Raw genomic sequence first — 19,568 nt, forward strand, 5'->3', positions numbered from 1 at the left:
TATGAAATCTATTTTAGAATTTGGATGAAACTAGATAATTTCTTAAGATTCTGAATCATGCAGTAAATTAGAATCATAATTTAGATATGTTTAATTGAAATCTAGAATAAATCTGGATCTGTTTTTAACTTCGACTTTTTACCTCCAGAATCAACGGTTTTTTTGTTTTTTCATAATGCTATGCACAGAAATCTTGAAATTTTGTTTCAAAGGTACAAAACATTTAATATAGCCAGAAATGTCCCATCTCGTCTCTAACTGTTTACGTCCGTTATGCTGATCGTTGTTCCAAGGGTTTTCATATGTTTTTAGATTAACTAAATAGATGCCCAATGGTTTACTTAAAATAGGCTAAAATGTTTGATATATACCTCTATTTTTCAAATTGAAAATTCATCCCTTTTTGTGTTTAATTCCATCACTTTTGAAGACCGGTAAAAGGTCTGCAAAAGTAATCGAAAAATAGAAATCCAGCTGCCAATTTAAAACTGTAATTTGACCACATTTATAGATATGTTACAGGTCTAAAAAAGTGATTTAAAAGTAGAAATCCAGGTGCTAGATTAGAACTGTAACTCGGCCACATTTGTATATGTGACAGGTCTGCAAAAGTGATGGAAAAGTGGAAATCCAGCTGCAGATTAAAACTGTAACTCTACCACATTTATAGACATATTGCAGGCGGTCCGCGACAATTTGGTCTCGCCGTATTGGTCTTGACGGGTTGGTGTTGGGACAAATGGCCCTGGGTCCCGGGACAATTTGGTCTAGTGACAAATTGATCTCTGGACACAAAAGTCTCGTTTTAAGAAATTATCACCCCTTCAGCATTTACTTAAAGGGGCTGGCCGGCGCTGTTGGGGTGAAGGGGGGTCAAACTGTTGGTTAGCATATTGCTTACCCTCCCTCCGCGAGGGTGGCCCCATTCCTTATGGCCAAAGAGCTGGGTGTTTTCCCCCTTAACTAAGGGCGGTCTCCCCCCAACAGCCGCCGGTGAGCCCCTTTAACCCAGCCAAATTTAACCCAACCAGACCAAACCAAACCTTACCTAACCAAACCAATCCAAACCTAAGCTAACCAAACTAAACTAAACCGAACCCAACCCAACCCAACCCAACCTTACCTAACCAAAGCAAAGCAAACCTAACCCAACCTAAACTAACCAAAGGTAAGAAAATTATTTATATGATGAGTATGAAAAGCTCGCCTCTTAGCACGAAAAATTTATTAACAATAATAAAAATATATTGGAAAACGTTGCAACGAATTATTAGGACCATTGTTTGGGAAAAGGTTGCAACGAATTATTGGGACCATTTTTTTGGAAAAGGTGGCAACTAATTATTGGGACCATTGTTTTGGAAAAGGTGGCAACGAATTATTGGGACCATTGTTTTGGAAAAGGTGGCAACTAATTAGGTAACCAAATAATCACGATACCAAATAGTCCCGAGACCAAAAAATCACGAGACAACATGGTCCCAAGACCAAATCGGTGAGACCAATTAGTCCTGCGACCAAATCAGCGAGACCAAAATGGCGAGACCAATTCAGCGAGACCATATTTTCCTGTTCCGATTGCAGGTATTCAAAAGTAGGAATACCGCGCGTCTGCCAGCCTAGTTTTAAAATGGCTGGCAGACGCGCGGTATAGAAAAATAAATGTTTTTTCACGTCTGCAAATTCGTTGAAAAAGTAGAGAAATCAAATAAGAGCGGTTTGATATATCCTCTAATTCGACTGCTGTGGAAATTTTCTAGAGATTAAACAGGAGTAAAATTGATAAATATTATAAATTAAAAGTTCAAAACTTCAAGTCAAATTTTTAGTAAAATTTTATTGCTTGTCATAATTAATCACTCGCTTTCAACAAAATTGACTATGTCACATAGAAAGGTTTCATTTTTATGAGGAAAACCAATTAAAAAACAAGGTGAAATTAAACATTTTATAGAGACTAACTTGTATGTAACAGAATCTTTAAGTTCTTTAATATGGAAACTAAAACCATTCAGCGATTCAAGTTGAAATGGCTGATTACTAACCAGGTCTAAAACTTCAATAAAGGCTAAAAATTCAACATCGCAATTATGACAAATATTTTCATGAATTTCGCAAAATTTTCCATGTTTAACAAAATGGATTATTTTTCCATATATAGGTTGATCAAATAACATAATATTTGCTGTCGAAGAATCATGTTTTGACTCGCGTTTTTTTGATATACTGTTATACATAAAACGATTGACTTTTAGTTTGTGAAATATTTCCAAAATACCGTAGTCATCAAAAAGATCAACAAATGTAGCTCTTAAAGCAAGGGGAATTGAAGTTATATTTTTGTATGAACCTACTGAGAAAACACCTGGGCTAATGCATTCAACTACTTTAAATGGTTTCATGTGGTTTAGCAACGATTTGCAAAACTTTTCTACTTCGGAACCATTTCTTAGTTTTTTAAGAATACTTGGCTGGTGTAATACATTTGATAATGCGTAAGAAATTTGAAGTTCTGGATGTTGGGTTCCATGAACTAGTTTTATTAATTTACCATTGATAGCCTCAAAAGGAAAATTTGACGAGACCCACGTGGGTCCCAAATGATAAACATCATCTGCTAAATGAAGTATTTGATGTACCACAGCTGTCATAAATTCAATGCCATATAGATTTTGAAACGAAAATACATATTGCACTAACAATTTATCAGCCAAGTCCAAATCAGAGGACGATATTGATTGAGAACTTAATATAAATAATGCAGCTACCAATAATATGTGGTGATACAAAAATATTTTTGGTAAAATGTCAGAAAGCAATGGTACTGAATAATATAGCATAAAATTTTTAAGCTCAGATGCTTTCCAGTAAATCAAATCTCGAAGGCTTCGCGGTAATCTTTGAATAAAATGTGGAGGTTTAATTGTAAGCAATCTTCGACTAACTTCATCTCTAAATCGGCCTAGAGAAAATTCAGAATTACTGTATTGTCCATCAAACCACAGCAATAGCAACTTTTTCATAATCCCAAGATAAACCGTGTGCATAATATCAATTGCAGTTGAATTTATAATATCCGGAACAATTCGTGACATAACAGACGGCCCTTTTATACCCCATACGACTTTCTGTTGCCCGCTGGCTATTTCAGCATCCAATAAAGTATCCTTGTGGTTTCTTCGAGGACCTTCATTTTAAAATATATATTTCAATTGCATGTTTTTGGACAGAATACTCCATTAAATTATTTTACCTTTGAAATTATTTGTATCAAATGGATAAATATGTTTATGGCCTCTATTCGCTGTGCGGTAGGTCTGTCCTTTTTGCTTACACTTTGCGCAGCCATAAGATCCATTAAATTGGTGCATGTTTAGAACAAGACACTTTGCTGGTAGGTCGCATGTACCACACAAAACCATGCCTTTGACCAAAATCGGATCTACTTAATTTGGGACAGTAAAATTAATTCCTGTTAATATATCCTGGAATGATTTGTGAAATGGTTGCAAAAAAAAATTCATATCTGGTTTTTCCTTTGCCAAACCAGATACCACAAATGAGCACATTTTCTGACAAAAATCTTTTCATGGGTGGTAATTCATTAATTGATAAATATAGCGGCCAAATTGAAAAGTTGGAAGAGTTGAAGAGTGAAACCCCGTCAGTGTTCCACATGAAACTTATATTTGATTTAACAGATAAAAACCTTTCGTTTTTCATCAATTGTTTATAAAGCGCCCCATCATAAATATCTTCAATGTTTCCTTGTGATTTTTTTGTACGATTAAATCTGTATTGTAAGTCCTGGTAAAAACCATCCCGCGCAAATAAGGTTCGTAATTGAGCTATTAATGATATTTCTAAGAATAACGCTGCATCAACTTGAAATGAGCGCTTTTGTAAACATTTTGTACAAATATTATCAGACGTCAGTTCAGTGTAACAAACAATGCAGTAGCGATGAATTGTAACGGGAAATTTAAAATTTGAGAAAAACTTCTTAAACAAATATATAGTTTTCTTTAAGCTGTTAGGTTGTAAGCAATGAAGATTAATCAAGATTAGCAAATCCGTTAATGCAGCACCCGTCAATGAATGTTGCATTGAAAATAGTAATATTGCAATCATGCGTTCCATTAGGGTAAGCCCACTACCAGCATACAATGATTGTTCCCCATTCAAATTTTCATCCACACTTTCATTTTCGGTCGAAGAATCAGTCTCTAAATACAATTTCACCAAACTGTTTAATATTTGACTAAAGTCTGGTTTAAAAGAGCCATTCTTACCATCATAATCATCATTATAACTTGAATCATCATTCTTCTGATCATTATTATTAGCGTTTTTTACCATGCCACCAGCGTTATTTAACACCAAGTGTTCATTGAGCACGTCAAAGTGCTGTACCACCACATCTGCGTTAATTGTCTCCAAAATGTCTGAATCATTCTCGCCTATACTTTCATTCGAACTTTCAGATGTTGACGTGCTATTTTCGGCTGATGGGCTACTGCTTATATCACCTGATGCACTACTGCTAGTATCTATTGATTCCCCAGTATTTGGGTTCTTGGCGCGGATGGTATCATTATGTTTGAAGATTAGTTTTCGCTTAATTCTTTGCTTTGTCGAACAAGGCATAGGTTTAAGAGGAGAATTACTTTGGAAAATTCGACCACGGTTAGGGGCCGTATTCTGCAGAAAAAGTATGCTCCTCCCCCGGACTTAAGCTCGCTGATTGGTCGGTCAGGATCGAACTTAGGGCTTTTCATTGGCGGTGGTGGTTTTGGGGCAAATCTCACTTAAGACTTGTGATAGGTTGAAATTTTCGAGCAGACGACATTGACACGTGTCAAAATATACACCAAATTCAAAGTAGTAATTTTAGAACTCGGCAAACCGTTCAGCACCATGAATCGGTTAATTGACCGGTTTTTTTGCTTTCTTTTTTCACCGGAAATTAGCAGACTACACTTCGTCGTTGCTAATGGCGGTAATGGCAGGTAATGGATTATATTGTTCTTGGTGTTGTTGACTTTAGAAAGAAAGACAACTAAATTATTGTTTTAAATACTGTTAGTTTACAAAATATAAGGGTTTGCGTTGTTATAATTTAAAAAATATGCCTTTGTTTTGTGGGAAAATAAAGTCGAACTCTGCCCGAAGTCGAAAAGGATTGACACCGAGGCTTATGACGAAGAAACTCCTCTGTAGACTGCAGTAAGTAGTAAAGAAAGATTTTATTGTTTCTGTTATTGACTTATTGTTTGGTTCTGTAAGATAAGTTTCAAGCTACAGAGGCACGCTAGTAAATGATTGGAACATGAAATGAGGCACCATCCCATAGCGAAGGTATTTCCACATTCATTGGCCATGACCAAGATAATTGTCTTTTGATACAAATATGATTGCCTAATCCTTATGGGTCATGAAAGCCTGATTCGTTATACTTATAATATATATTCCATGACTGTCACAGCCATCTTCCCTGGCACTTGGCACCATGAACTGTACCTATTTTATAATCAAAGCACCAACAGCGAAAGAAATACTTCTACCTTTTATTAAGCAACTATTGCATTAATGTTCAACTGCTAAATAATGTTGCACACATGTCTAACAAATAGAAATATTCATATGCTTTTCTTTTATTATAGATTTGTGGTAATGACATTTCTATCATTGACACTGGCAATGGAGAATTATCTAGGGTGGGCACTTCCTCTAAGGATATCTGCCAACATTGAAGTGTTGTAATCAACTTGCTTATTAAGGTATTAACACTTTTATTAGTTGAGCATGCTTTACTCTAAGGTATCCCTTTAAAGAGAAGGCTGGCATAGTTGTTGCAAGTATAAACTACCAACGAGTATGTGATTTGCGCCTATACAAATAAGAGGTGAGCTCTTTAAAGGTTTGGATTAGATAAACAAATCAAACTTAACTAATTATTATTATGGTAATAAAGAATCAATTATAGGAATATAAGTAATGGAGAGGAAACAATGTCGAGACTGAATGATGAGCTGTTACTCAAAACAGTTTAGCAACATTATTTAAATAAAACTTGAGTTTATTTTGACTTTATCACATAGGATTCTCGATGTAAATTAGTTTCTTATTTTCAATGTCTATAAGACCATTTTATTAGACGGCCACTAAATGCACATCTATGGTATTATTATCTGATGTAGGCAAATGTATGAGTCTGTTGGAATGGTATTTGGATGAAGGAACTGGCATTCATGTGCATATGTTCTTGAGCATTGTTGTTTATGTATTATCATTATAAGATTGTATTAATATAGGACCAATGGAAATCATGTATCGAACCTAAAATCCTATATATGGAAAAAAGGCTTTTATTGATCATCTTTGTTGCAGTTTTAAAAGAAGATTCCCCATATTTGTAGTTTTCAATTGCACATTTCAACAAGTCACGAAGCATTACTGAAACAAAATATTTAAAATGACCTTCATTTTGCACATTCTATTCTAAAAACGTACGTGTTTCAATTTAAACTTTAGTTATTGATTTATTCGCTACTACCCCTTTATTGTTAAATCACAATTAAAAAATGTGCCACTATAGGAACTAGTAAGCCTATTGGTGATTCTATCTCACATTGGCTATTTTTTTTTATCTAAGTGATCCGTCTTTAATGTTTGAGCACCCCTATGTATTTATTAAATTATTATTATTATTTATTTCGCACCCAAAGTTACTGGCAACCACAGAGGCAGAAGAGCCTATTTAAGGTTACCCGGACGTACAATACAAATATAGAAAACAATAAATATCAAGTATACAAAAATATAAAAAAATAAAGGAAGTTTAACAATTTTTAGAGAGCCAAGTGTCCAAGAAAAATTTCGAGATATTAGTCTTAAATACGGGTAGAGAAAGGTCGTTTGCTATTTCCCTAAGACATACGGGAAGATTATTCCATAACCGTACAGACCGAAAGAAAAATGACTCCTTTAACGCGAGGCATCTGGCGTAGTGTAAGGAATACGTTAGTACGGAGTGTCTGGGATTCTCCGTCAGTATATCGTCCAATTGAAAGTATTGGCAGTCGCCACGCAAAAATGAATTAAGACAATAAAACTGCAACATTTGAATGGGTAGGAAATAGGGAGTCAACATATTCTTGTGTTTCATTATTATTTCTCCAACAGTTCCATAAAAGTTGGACATTTACCAACTACATATTTACATACATTGCTGGAGAATATCCGAATTCGAGTATAAGATAGCTAACAATTTACGGCATACTGGCAAATGTCAAGTTCAAAACTGGGAATAAAGGTACATTTTACGAGTTCATGGACGTAACTGGTTCGGCCTCCAGTTTTACCGCTCTCCATTGTCGAAGCAGTCTTCTTTCATATATCGCCTTTCAAGATGGTCACTATCTTCTTGATCTCTTCCAACCAACAATCTTCCTCATTGACATCATTAACCTATCTGTGTTCCCTGATGTTTTATCCAGTTATCCTTCCTCTGCTGTGTGGTGTTTTGACAGTGAATGAAGTTATTAAAGTACATTGTCCCTATATTGCTATCTTTAATTTGCTAAAATAAACCTGTTGGTAACAGAAGAAAATGAAGAGAAATTCCTACTATAGAGGTCAAAAATAGTTCCCATTCGAGTTCATGTCAAACACGTCATAACCACAAATCTATAATAAAAGAAAAGCATATGAATATTTCTATTTGTTAGACATGTGTGCAACATTATTTACCAGTTGAACATTAATGCAATAGTTGCTTAATAAAAGGTAGAAGTATTTCTTTCGCTGTTGGTGCTTTGATTATAAAATAGGTACAGTTCATGGTGCCAAGTGCCAGGGAAGATGGCTGTGACAGTCATGGAATATATATTATAAGTATAACGAATCAGGCTTTCATGACCCATAAGGATTAGGCAATCATATTTGTATCAAAAGACAATTATCTTGGTCATGGCCAATGAATGTGGAAATACCTTCGCTATGGGATGGTGCCTCATTTCATGTTCCAATCATTTACTAGCGTGCCTCTGTAGCTTGAAACTTATCTTACAGAACCAAACAATAAGTCAATAACAGAAACAATAAAATCTTTCTTTACTACTTACTGCAGTCTACAGAGGAGTTTCTTCGTCATAAGCCTCGGTGTTAATCCTTTTCGACTTCGGGCAGAGTTCGACTTTATTTTCCCACAAAACAAAGGCATATTTTTTAAATTATAACAACGCAAACCCTTATATTTTGTAAACTAACAGTATTTAAAACAATAATTTAGTTGTCTTTCTTTCTAAAGTCAACAACACCAAGAACAATATAATCCATTACCTGCCATTACCGCCATTAGCAACGACGAAGTGTAGTCTGCTAATTTCCGGTGAAAAAAGAAAGCAAAAAAACCGGTCAATTAACCGATTCATGGTGCTGAACGGTTTGCCGAGTTCTAAAATTACTACTTTGAATTTGGTGTATATTTTGACACGTGTCAATGTCGTCTGCTCGAAAATTTCAACCTATCACAAGTCTTAAGTGAGATTTGCCCCAAAACCACCACCGCCAATGAAAAGCCCTAAGTTCGATCCTGACCGACCAATCAGCGAGCTTAAGTCCGGGGGAGGAGCATACTTTTTCTGCAGAATACGGCCCTAGATCTAACATTGATTGATTCATTAATTTTATTTATTTCCGAAATAAAAATAGGGTCTGGTCCCTTCTCTCTTGTAGCCATTTTCTAAGCAGACGCCTTTTCTAACCTTAATGAGTCTAACCATAGCCCACTCGATCACGCGCGTCACGACGCAAGCTGCTGGCGAGTGGCGAGCAGCGCATCGTCCCTAAGCGTGGCGAGTGGGCTATGATCTAACACTTGCACCCTGCACAGATTGGCGACAGCTCGTCAGCTAGTGGCTTCTTTAGCAGGGCTGGAAATAAGGATATTTTTATGGGTTGTCAATAGTGAGGCCTCTATCTTTATTTGTAAACGCGGGTATGAATGTGTATTACTGTTTCCAATGATATTTAATAGTCCAATTGACTAGTTCGAATTTTTTGGTAGTCCGGGATTTAATTTAGTAGTCATTTAATTACTTGACTAGTGTCTTATTTCCAGTTCTGTACTTCACGCAGAACCTTCTACATCAACATTGTGGTTATTTTCCTTCTGGGTCCTGGGATTAGTCGGCATTGAGTAGGGTAGCTACTAAGTTGATACGGGCGTTGCCAGTGAATAATATCTGGAAGGTTCGTCAGTTGTTATGAATGTTAATTCTTATTTGTTTTTTCGGTCCTTCAAAAACTGCGTGCGTGGTTAATTTTAACTCTTTTCAAAAATGGAAAGTGTACCCGTTAATGTTAAGAATTTGTTAGACATAAGTAACAAAGAAAAGATGAACCAAAACAACACTTCTGTGGTGAGTGCCGGAAGCCAAGGCCCAAGTAAAAAATGTAAATCTTCAAGAACTACCATGAAGAAAGCCCATCCTAATGAATTGGAAGCCATTATATACTGGATCGAAGAGAAGAAAACCACAATTATGCCACTTACAGCGGTTAAATATAAGTCAAAAAGATACGAAGGAGCAAGGACTAAAATTATTTATAACAATGAACTCTACGATGGAGTAGTAGTGAAGATTTCAGGTTTGCAAACTTTGATTATATTATTAAACTTCGTCATAAATATGACCAGGTTAATTTACTTCCGATATTACTTGTAATTAAGAATTACGTCTACAATAAATTTGGTTTAAATGTGGTTGCTATTAATTAGCAACTACAATACATTAGTCAGACTATAGAGTAGTGTCGGTAGAGAGGGGAGTCGAAAGCGTATCCCTCCCTCTAGGCGCGCTTTTGTAAGAGTGGATACTGTACGCGCCTGGTAGGGGGATGACACTGTGCTAAGAGATAGAAGGGTATGCCGTTTGCATACGTAGAACTGACATTACTCTATAGGGGCGTACATTTATATGTTTGGCCCCTTTTTCACAGCTTAATGATATTTGAGGTACAAATGACCCAGGTCTTGCTGCATCGCGTTTCTAATTTCTATAGATAGACCATATCCTATTGTATACCAGTAACAGTACCGAAGGTATTTATTTAATAAACATTACATAGATGATCATGAAGAACTAGTGAATGAAGAATTGGCTGTTGGTGTGAAAATTTGTAACGAACTATCAAATGAAAATAAATCTAAGAAACGGAAAGTTGTTGATTTAAGCAACGCAACGCCAGGCAAATGAAAGAAAGAAAATGAGACAATAACATCAAAGGCAAAAGCAGATATAAGCAAATCAATTTTCAGTATGCCGTCTCTGACGGATCAGTGGACGCCCCAATATTTTGTTGGCTCAAGCGATATTGGAAGTTCACATGCGAGTTCAATTTTTTTTCTTTTTTTTTCTGGTTTAAGGCATTTCCTAATTTTTAAACGAATTGTAGTTGTCGGGTTCTGCTACTTCTAATGAACATGAGACCATTGCTTCAGACATACGGTATGTGTTGAATTAAGAAATAATTTGTGGAAACCCTAATGAAGTTAATAGCTTTAATCGCCAAATGCCTCTCAGCCAAGTTCCAACGGATAGCGCCTGCCAAGATCCAAGCAATAACCCTTGCCAAGATCCAAGCAATAACCCTTGCCAAGATCCAATTAATAACACCTGCCAAAATCCAATTAATAACACATGCCAAGATCCAATTAATAACACCAGCCTAGATCCAATTAATAACACCAGCCTAGATCCAATTAATAACACCAGCCTAGATCCAATTAATAACACCAGCCTAGATCCAATTAATAACACCAGCCTAGATCCAATTAATAACACCAGCCTAGATCCAATTAACAACACCTGCCAAGATCCAATTAACAACACCTGCCAAGATCCAATTTTCAACACCTGCCAAGATCCAATTAACAACACCTGCCAAGATCCAATTAACAACACCTGCCAAGATCCAATTAATAGCACTTGCCAAGATCAAATTAATAACACCTGCCAAGATCCATGTGGTATGTGAATTATATCATTTTTGAGCATGGTAATTCTTAAAGCGACGAAAATAAACAGGGAGTCCATTGCTTGACTCTGTGAACCTTACTGGAGAGCATGAAAGTCCACGAATTATATTTCCCAAGCCTTATACAATTTTGGAAAACAATAAGCCTATCATTGATAAGTTAAAGGCTGAACTTCAGGAAAAGTCTCTTAAAATTAGGGAACTAAATTTTGAAATTGGTCTGTTGAATATATTGCTTCTAAAATATTCAATTGAAGATTTGATAATGATATTCATCATATAAAATTTAGAAAAAAGAGATGAGAAAATTAGAATTCTAGAAGAACAAATTGGAAAAGATTGTTCGAAGTGTGAAAACCTCGAAAATGGTAATAGTACATTTGATTGTTGTTCAATTTCGAAAAAATACCAAACAATATTTTTTAACAAAGCAAAAAAACATTTGGAGGCCTTAATACAATCTATTCCTTCATCTTCACGTAATTGTAATGAAGAACCAAAACAATCGGTAAAACAATAGAAATTGCAAATTTTATGTGGTACATGGGAAACGCATTTAGCTGTTTAAGATAAATTTACTAATTACAGGTACTACAGCCTATATCATCTGTTACACATGCTGGAACCAACTCGCCACCAACTGACAAAATGGTTCGATTAGTTTGTTAGAAAATAACAATTTCATCTATTTGCTCATATATTATAAAAACTTGTAGGTCCCATTGTTTGCTGGCAGTGATGTATTTATAACCAAATCTCAAAAGCACAGCTTAAACTTTCTAAATTAGCCCAAAAAAATTGGAATAGCACTGCTTAATATGCTTCATCCTGAGGAAGAATTGAAGAGTATGAGCGTTGCTGGTTTACATGGAAAAAAACAAATACCACCCCACGAATATCTTGGAATTAAAGGTAGAATCATTATACTTGATACACACTCAAAATATCTTAATGTAATTCAATGTTGCTATAGAGGATGGTTTAATGTTTAAACACAATGCCAGACTTAATAATATCAATAATTGAACAGTCGCTGCTGGAGTAATTTATATTTCAGGTTACTGATTTTCATATTACTTTTTGTAGCTTATGTGGCGAAACGCTTTAAAGACGAACCACAAAAACTTATTTCCAAAGAAAGGTTTGATAAATGTCTCAACAACCGTTGTGCTTCTGTTGTTCGCAGTTTCGCCAAACGTAAACAAAAAACCCAATGTTGACTCTAGAAACGAAACTCAACCCATGGGAAATGAAAACAGTTCTTTAGATGATGATGATAGTTTGTGATGGCATAAACAGGTTTGAGATCATAATAGATATAGCAATTTTTCTGATTGAATAAAGATTTACCAATTTCTGCGTGACAAATCGATTTTTACCTAGTCAAGTTAGAAGAAAAATCAGTATCAGAAACTATATCACCATTGGTTACCACTAAATATTATTATGATATTTGAAGAAATTTAGTTGACAAACGATATGTTTTTTTTTCTATTTTTTAAAACTTGCTCTAAACATATTCGCTGTTGGAGTGACATTTTTTCCAAACACAACGATTATGGCTTACACAACAGGGGATCATGTGTAATTATAGAGATATTAATTATGGTAAATTACCTAATTTATCAGTAATTTGAGCCTATTGTTCGGTAGTTGTAATAAGGCTACAAACCAGCTGAGTTACGGCTGTTAGATAGCTGTACTATGCAGACCTTTCACTGTATGGTAGCTGCATTAATTCTGAAATTTATCTGCAATATATTTATGAGCCTACAAAGTATCTGAAAAGCACCTACAATGATGCTACAAAGTATCTTAGACGCGCCTGTAATTATCCAACAAAGAATCTGAAATGCGGCAGCAATGATCCTAAAAATTCTCTGAAAAGCACCTGCAATGATCCTACAAAGCATCTGAAACGCGCCTGCAATTATCCTAAAAATTATCTGAAAAGCACCTGCAATGATCCTACAAAAGCATCTGAAACGCGCCTATAATGATCCTACAAAAGCACCTGAAACGCGCCTATAATGATCCTGAAAAGTATCTGAAATGCGACTTCAATTTGCCTACAAAGTATATGAAAAGCGCCTGCAATTATCCTAAAAAGTACCTGAAACACGCCTGCAATTTTCCTACAAAGTATATGAAACGCGCCTGCAATTATCCTGAAAAGTATCTGAAATGCGCCTGCAATTATCCTGAAAAGTATCTGAAATGCGCCTGCAATTATCCTGAAAAGTATCTGACAAGCACCTGCAATTATCCTACAAAGTATCTGAAACGCACCTGCAATTATCCTACAAAGTATATTAAAAGAGCCTGCAATTATCCTAAAAAGTATCTGAAACGCGCCTGCAATTATCCTGAAAAGTATCTGACAAGCACCTGCAATTATCCTACAAAGTATCTGAAACGCGCCTGTAATTTTCCTACAAAGTATATGAAACGCGCCTGCAATTGTCCTGAAAAGTATCTGACAAGCACCTGCAATTATCCTACAAAGTATCTGAAACGCGCCTATAATGATCCTGAAAAGTATCTGAAATGCGACTTCAATTTGCCTACAAAGTATATGAAAAGCGCCTGCAATTATCCTAAAAAGTACCTGAAACACGCCTGCAATTTTCCTACAAAGTATATGAAACGCGCCTGCAATTATCCTGAAAAGTATCTGAAATGCGCCTGCAATTATCCTGAAAAGTATCTGAAATGCGCCTGCAATTATCCTGAAAAGTATCTGACAAGCACCTGCAATTATCCTACAAAGTATCTGAAACGCACCTTTAATATCCTACAAAGTATATGAAACGCGCCTGCAATTATCCAACAAAATATATTAAAAGAGCCTGCAATTATCCTAAAAAGTATCTGAAACGCGCCTGCAATTATCCTGAAAAGTATCTGACAAGCACCTGCAATTATCCTACAAAGTATCTGAAACGCGCCTGTAATTATCCTACAAAGTATATGAAAAGCGCCTGCAATTATCCTACAAAGTATATTAAAAGAGCCTGCAATTATCCTAAAAAGTATCTGAAACTCGCCTACAATTATCCTAAAAATTATCTGAAAAGCACCTGCCATTATCCTAAAAAGTATCTGAAAAGCACCTGCAATTATCGTACAAATTAAAGTATCTGAAACGCGCCTGTAATGGTCCTGAAAAGTATCTGAAACGCGTCTGCAATTATCGTAAAAAGTATCCGAAACACGCCTGGAATTATCCTACAAAATTTCTGACTGTAACATGCATACAATATATTTGGAAGGTACAGTACTTGTAATGAGCCTACAAACATCCTGATTTCTTACGGGAGTTACTATTTCCTCTCTGTTTTCTAGCTGTAAGGTAACTATTTTATGACTCTAGAGTTGCTAAATTTTGTATACTGTTGTACTGAGTTTTCCAACGGAAGATATTTTTTCTGCAAAACGTCTATAATGTTCTGCATTGCTCTCTGGAATCATCTTAATTTTGTCTGAAATTGAACATTTTTCAGGTTTATTCCAGTATTTTTCCAGAATATTCCAGTTTATTTGCAATATATTGCAGATTCTAAAAAATCCAATTAACAGCAAAATGCAGCCGTAAATTTTTGTACGGGCTGCGATTGCCAACGAACAAAGATTTGTAATAATGATAGAAACAAACAAGTTGGGAAAACCAAAATATTACCTCTCCGATTCAAGAGGTCTACTACTACAAAGTTCTTTACCTAGATATGGAATTATTTCTCTTTTTTTTGAAGTAAAAATTTACGAAATATTGAAGCAGTATTCCAAGCATAGCGAATATACAGTAAAGCAGACGACATTTTACATCCAATAAGGATAAATCTTGGACACATGGAAATCAGTTAATGGCAAAAAGAACAGGAAATGAAGTCTACGCTTCAGCTGCTTACCCTATATTCTGATAGCTACATTCACAACTGGTTAGCAGTGTAAACACTATCGTCTGGTCTCACCTCAACAATATTCTTAGTTTGCCAACATGAGTGTTAACCTTAAATAATACCAAAGCTAAATTGTAGCTAGACGCACTGATAGTCAATGCGCACCATAAAGAGAATAAAAACTCTGTAGCTTAGCCCCACTAATCTAATTGCCACCATGATCATTTCTTCTATTATAAAATCTTAACCTGATTATTTAAGAGTGTATTTAACTTTCGGCTCACTCTGAACCGTTGATGTGTCTTCATTTCTGACACGAAAATCAAAACCCAAAGTTTACTTCACCTCAGGCCTCAATTATTTACTCTATATTTCACTAAGCTTATTGCAAGTAATACTAGATATACGTACCTGCCGGAGTCTAGATCTTAGCTTTCTTCATGAAATTACTAAACCAAGGATTATTCTATATACAGATGTAGTATAGCTTAAGTAATATATAAACAGCCATTTCAAATAATAATATTAAAAAAATCTTTGGAATATCAAAATGAAACAGAGCTTTAAAGCTACAAAAGCACTAAATGCATCATAATTACGAAAAATATTTCATCATATTCACTTTATATTAAGGATAAAGGGAATATTATGGTTCTGTAGGATTTCTTTACACATCAAAACAAAACGAACTTCTAACGCAGCGCACTGCGGCACTAGTGTAATAACGGACGGACACACACAGACAATAACATAGACTGCTTTTTAACTCTTTCCATATTAATTTTGAATTGAGAAACAAGATTATCTTAAATATTAAAATAAATATAATTAATATTTAATATTTTCTTCGTTAGTTATTCGCCTTATTGAACGTTACATCGTTTTAAAAAAGAACAATTAAACATTCTTGAGAGACTTGACTAATATTGGCGTTTGAAATGAAGCATACGCCGGTTGCTTCGCCTAACTAAAATAGGTAGTATATAAGGGTTTCGAATCGCAGCTTTGAATAAGAACAGCGCAATTGCGTAAACCTTTGGTGAAAGCCCAACCTTAGGGAGGCCGGACGTTTCTCGTAACCCTGGCCGATCGCCGCGTATGTCTTAACCTTAAGGATGATGATGGAGTAGAAGCCAGGTGTGCAGACTGGTGTCCATGTGGGATGGACAAAAACAAAGACCAGAAGATGGTGGTGTGTAGAAACCAGTGTACAGACTGGTGTCCATGTGGGATGGACAAAGACCAGAAGATGGTGGTGTGTAGAAGCCAGTGTGTACAGACTGGTGTCCATGTGGGATGGACAAAGACCAGAAAATGGTGGTGTGTAGAAGCCAGTGTGTAGAGACTGGTGTCCATGTGGGATGGACAAAGACCAGAAGATGGTGGTGTGTAGAAACCAGTGTACAGACTGGTGTCCATGTGGGATGGATAAAGACCAGAAGATGGTGGTGTGTAGAAGCCAGTGTGTACAGACTGGTGTCCATGTGGGATGGACAAAGACCAGAAAATGTTGGTGTGTAGAAGCCAGTGTGTAGAGACTGGTGTCCATGTGGGATGGACAAAGAGCAGATGAAGGTGGATTATAGAAGTCAGTAAGATGGACAAATGGCCTGAGGATAGTGGTGTTAGATAGGCAATGGATAATAGCCATTGTAAGTGGAATACAATTTTCCAAATTTCCGGGAACTGTAAATGTGGTCCGGAATTTGGGAAAACGTTTGCTCCGATTTGAAAACTGCGAACGCGGTCCCCTGGGGTGTAAGTCAATAACAACAGACTGACACACACACAGACAGATGGATACGTCGAAAACAGAAGTTCTCAGTACTCGGTAAAGTAAAACAAGTTGGGAAACCAAAAAAAACCTCTCCAGGCCGAGACGAATTTACTTTCCAAACACCGGTCCGCCAGCCAATGAGACAAATCGGAAATACATAGTTCTAACCGGCGAGATATTGCCATGATCATTTGTAAAGTTTAAAGCGTTTAATAATTTCCTGCGTATCCTCAATGATTCTAATGAGGACCTAATATCTATCACTTAAATGTGTATTTAACTTTCGGCTCACTCTGAACCGTTAAGATCTCCTATAAGAGGACATGAAGCAAGGTCAATTCTGGTTAAAATCTAGGTTATCTTATCTCATAGACCCAGTCGTTTCAACACGTATGGAGAGATGAAGTATTAACATCCTAATTATTTAATGAAGTTAAAAGTTACGTTTACACTATATATAAATGTAGTAAAGATGAATTAAAAAGTAAACACCAAATTTTAAATGTTAGTATCAAAAGATGTTCTTGGAATATTGAGATGAAACAGAGCTTTATAGCTACACAACTACTAAAAGAATCGTAATGCCGAAAAATATTTAAGTATTTCCATTTAATATTCTGCCAAAACGAAATGTTACCGTTTTGTAAGAGATCTTTTCATCCTACTCGCTTTATATTAACTTTGATATGCGTGTAGTGTTTCGATTCAGATGCAATCTTCATTACTCGTTCTATATTAACTCTCACTTGTGTCAGTACATAGAAATAAGTTTATCTTAAATAATTAATTAAATATAAATGATATTAATTATTTTAATCGCCAGTAAATAACTTTAAAAATAGTTAAATCGTTTAAAATAAAGTTGTTCCTATTATCTTTCGAAACTTTGCTAATATTGACGTTTAAAGTGAAGGGTACCCCTCTTGCCCGCTTTTTTCAAATTTTGGGATATATATACGATTCGTTTCCATTATAATAATAGATAAAAACGCATTCGCGTGAACCGATGGTGGAAGCCCTGCCATTGGGAGGCTAGACGTTTCTCGTAACGCTAGCCGATCGCCGCGTATATCTTGGAACCAATAATAGATAAAAACGCATTCGCGTGAACCGATGGTGGAAGCCCTGCCATTGGGAGGCTAGACGTTTCTCGTAACCCTAGCCGATCGCCGCGTATATCTTGAAACCAAACGGTGACGAAGGAAAAGAAGCCGAAATGGACTGACTGGCGTCTATGTGGAATGGACAAAGACCTGAAGATGGTGGTGCATAGAAGCTGGTGTCAATGTGGAATTGACGAAGAACAGAAGATGGTGGTGCATAGAAGCTGGTGCAAGGTGAAATTGACGAAGATCAGAAGATGTTTGTGCTAGGAAGCTAGCAAGTACAGACTAGTGTCCATGTGGAGTGGACGAAAACCAAAGCTTGTGGTGTTGGAACTCAAGTAGAATAGCCAGAGGAGACAAACCCAAATTTCCGTGAACTGTCAATGCAGTCCGAAAATTGGGAACACGTTTGCTCCGATACGCAAACTGCGAACGCAGTCACGTGGGGCGTGACAGACAGACACACAGACAGACAGACACACAGACACGGCCGGTGTAATACCTCTCCGTGACATACGTCACTCGGAGAGGTAAAAATCTAGCATTTATATTGTCTTCATTTGAGTCCAATATTGTTCGACATTTGACCAATGTTGGTTCGATATTACACCAATGTGGGCTCAATATTAGTCCAATATGAGCTTCATATTAGTCCAGTATCGATTATAAATTTGGCCAATCTGTGCTTGAGTTTAGTCCAATATCGGCTTGATATTAGTCCTTTATTGGGATTATACCGGTATATTTTTTGCCCACTTGCGTAAAATATGGATGATATCCTGCCCATTTCTGGGTAATAATTGATCCCATAATAGATGATTCTGGATCCAATTTTGGATGAGACTCCAAATCTGGCTTATCATTCGATTCTCCCTTTTTGGACACAAGTTAGGTTATCCAAATATAGACAAAAACCTGTGCTGTCTCAGTGTCAGCCGTTTGAATCCATTTACATCCAATTTTGGACAACATTTTTGAACCGTGTAGATCAGTGTCATCGCTTACTGATCGCGTACATTATCACCTCTTACAAGAGCGTGCCAAGATGGAGGAAGATACACCGTCCACACCCCTATCTATCGCCACTAGACTATAAGCTTAGTCAAATGTGTTGCAACGTGATTAGTTTTAAACTTATTTAGCAAAGCCATGGTAAAACCTTTCCTAAGCAACTTCGAAATTAAAATGGATATGGCAATGGAGTTAAAGGGTCTGTAAAGTTGTCGGTGGACTGTCGGATTTTTATTTGAAAAATCTGTTATTGACATCGCAATCCCTACGGGGGCCTTTCATAGTTTCATTCTAGCAAACGCAGCAAGGGGTCTCGAACTCTCGTGGTGAGGACTGGGGAAACGACGAAGCGGGTCGGCTCAAAACCAATCCCAAGAGAGATCTGACATCAATGATTGGAGGGGGGGGGCGGTTAGTCAGCTTTTTCAAAAAATAAAATTCATATCAACGGCCCGCTGACATATTTATACTCCCTTTAAGTCCTTCTTTTCATCCCTAAGAATAACATAAACTTAATCGGAACAAAAAGACCACCAAATAAAGTTCTTAGTCGGAAAAAGTGCCATCAAGAAACAAAATGCAGAAAGGAAGGCTAGCAGTTCAGTTTCACTCGGTACTTGACTAACTTGGCTAATTTCAGAGGGCCTGACAACACTGCACTGCAGTTAAGGCTGAAAGAGGGGGAGGAAATTTCTCTAGCCTCTTTAGTGGAAGTTCTATATATTTAGAGTA

General features: G+C 36.3%; 2 protein-coding genes and 2 long non-coding RNA genes across 4 annotated transcripts; 3 read left to right on the forward strand and 1 right to left on the reverse strand.

Annotated features, from left to right (window-relative positions):
- Window positions 1-6,001: 6,001 nt before the first annotated feature.
- LOC149665791 (uncharacterized) lies at window positions 6,002-7,561 on the forward strand. Its single transcript, XR_016368221.1, has 2 exons — window positions 6,002-7,315; window positions 7,386-7,561. It is a non-coding gene; the product is annotated as an uncharacterized LOC149665791 (long non-coding RNA).
- LOC149665792 (uncharacterized) lies at window positions 6,688-8,066 on the reverse strand. Its single transcript, XR_016368220.1, has 4 exons — window positions 7,995-8,066; window positions 7,753-7,867; window positions 7,594-7,689; window positions 6,688-7,513 (listed from the first exon to the last, which is right to left on the reverse strand). It is a non-coding gene; the product is annotated as an uncharacterized LOC149665792 (long non-coding RNA).
- A 1,215-nt stretch (window positions 8,067-9,281) lies between these two features.
- LOC149665793 (uncharacterized) lies at window positions 9,282-10,348 on the forward strand. The gene is made up of 2 exons (XM_089841700.1): window positions 9,282-9,654; window positions 10,135-10,348. The coding sequence occupies exons 1-2, from the start codon at window positions 9,345-9,347 to the stop codon at window positions 10,260-10,262; spliced, it is 438 nt and encodes a 145-aa protein (XP_089697826.1). The 5' UTR covers window positions 9,282-9,344; the 3' UTR covers window positions 10,263-10,348.
- Window positions 10,349-10,497: 149 nt separating this feature from the next.
- LOC149665794 (uncharacterized) lies at window positions 10,498-11,831 on the forward strand. The gene is made up of 6 exons (XM_089841477.1): window positions 10,498-11,035; window positions 11,094-11,261; window positions 11,334-11,411; window positions 11,475-11,551; window positions 11,632-11,694; window positions 11,760-11,831. The coding sequence occupies exons 1-6, from the start codon at window positions 10,579-10,581 to the stop codon at window positions 11,829-11,831; spliced, it is 915 nt and encodes a 304-aa protein (XP_089697603.1). The 5' UTR covers window positions 10,498-10,578.
- The last annotated feature ends 7,737 nt before the right edge of the window (window positions 11,832-19,568 follow it).

The sequence above is a fragment of the Phalangium opilio genome, unplaced genomic scaffold (genome assembly GCF_054372755.1).
Source record: "Phalangium opilio isolate 3A_F unplaced genomic scaffold, DU_Popi_V2 ptg000060l_1, whole genome shotgun sequence".
NCBI lineage: Eukaryota > Metazoa > Arthropoda > Arachnida > Opiliones > Phalangiidae > Phalangium > Phalangium opilio.

What these genes read in the sequence shown, in the direction of transcription:
- LOC149665794 (XM_089841477.1), top strand. Translation starts at nt 10,579, where the DNA reads ATGCCTCTCAGCCAAGTTCCAACGGATAGCGCCTGCCAAGATCCAAGC. An exon ending in ATGAAGAACCAAAACAATCG is followed by an intron (nt 11,552 to 11,631) that starts GTAAAACAATAG and finishes TACTAATTACAG; the next exon opens with GTACTACAGCCTATATCATC. An exon ending in CGCCACCAACTGACAAAATG is followed by an intron (nt 11,695 to 11,759) that starts GTTCGATTAGTT and finishes AAAAACTTGTAG; the next exon opens with GTCCCATTGTTTGCTGGCAG.
- LOC149665793 (XM_089841700.1), top strand. Translation starts at nt 9,345, where the DNA reads ATGGAAAGTGTACCCGTTAATGTTAAGAATTTGTTAGACATAAGTAAC. An exon ending in AGTAGTAGTGAAGATTTCAG is followed by an intron (nt 9,655 to 10,134) that starts GTTTGCAAACTT and finishes AACATTACATAG; the next exon opens with ATGATCATGAAGAACTAGTG.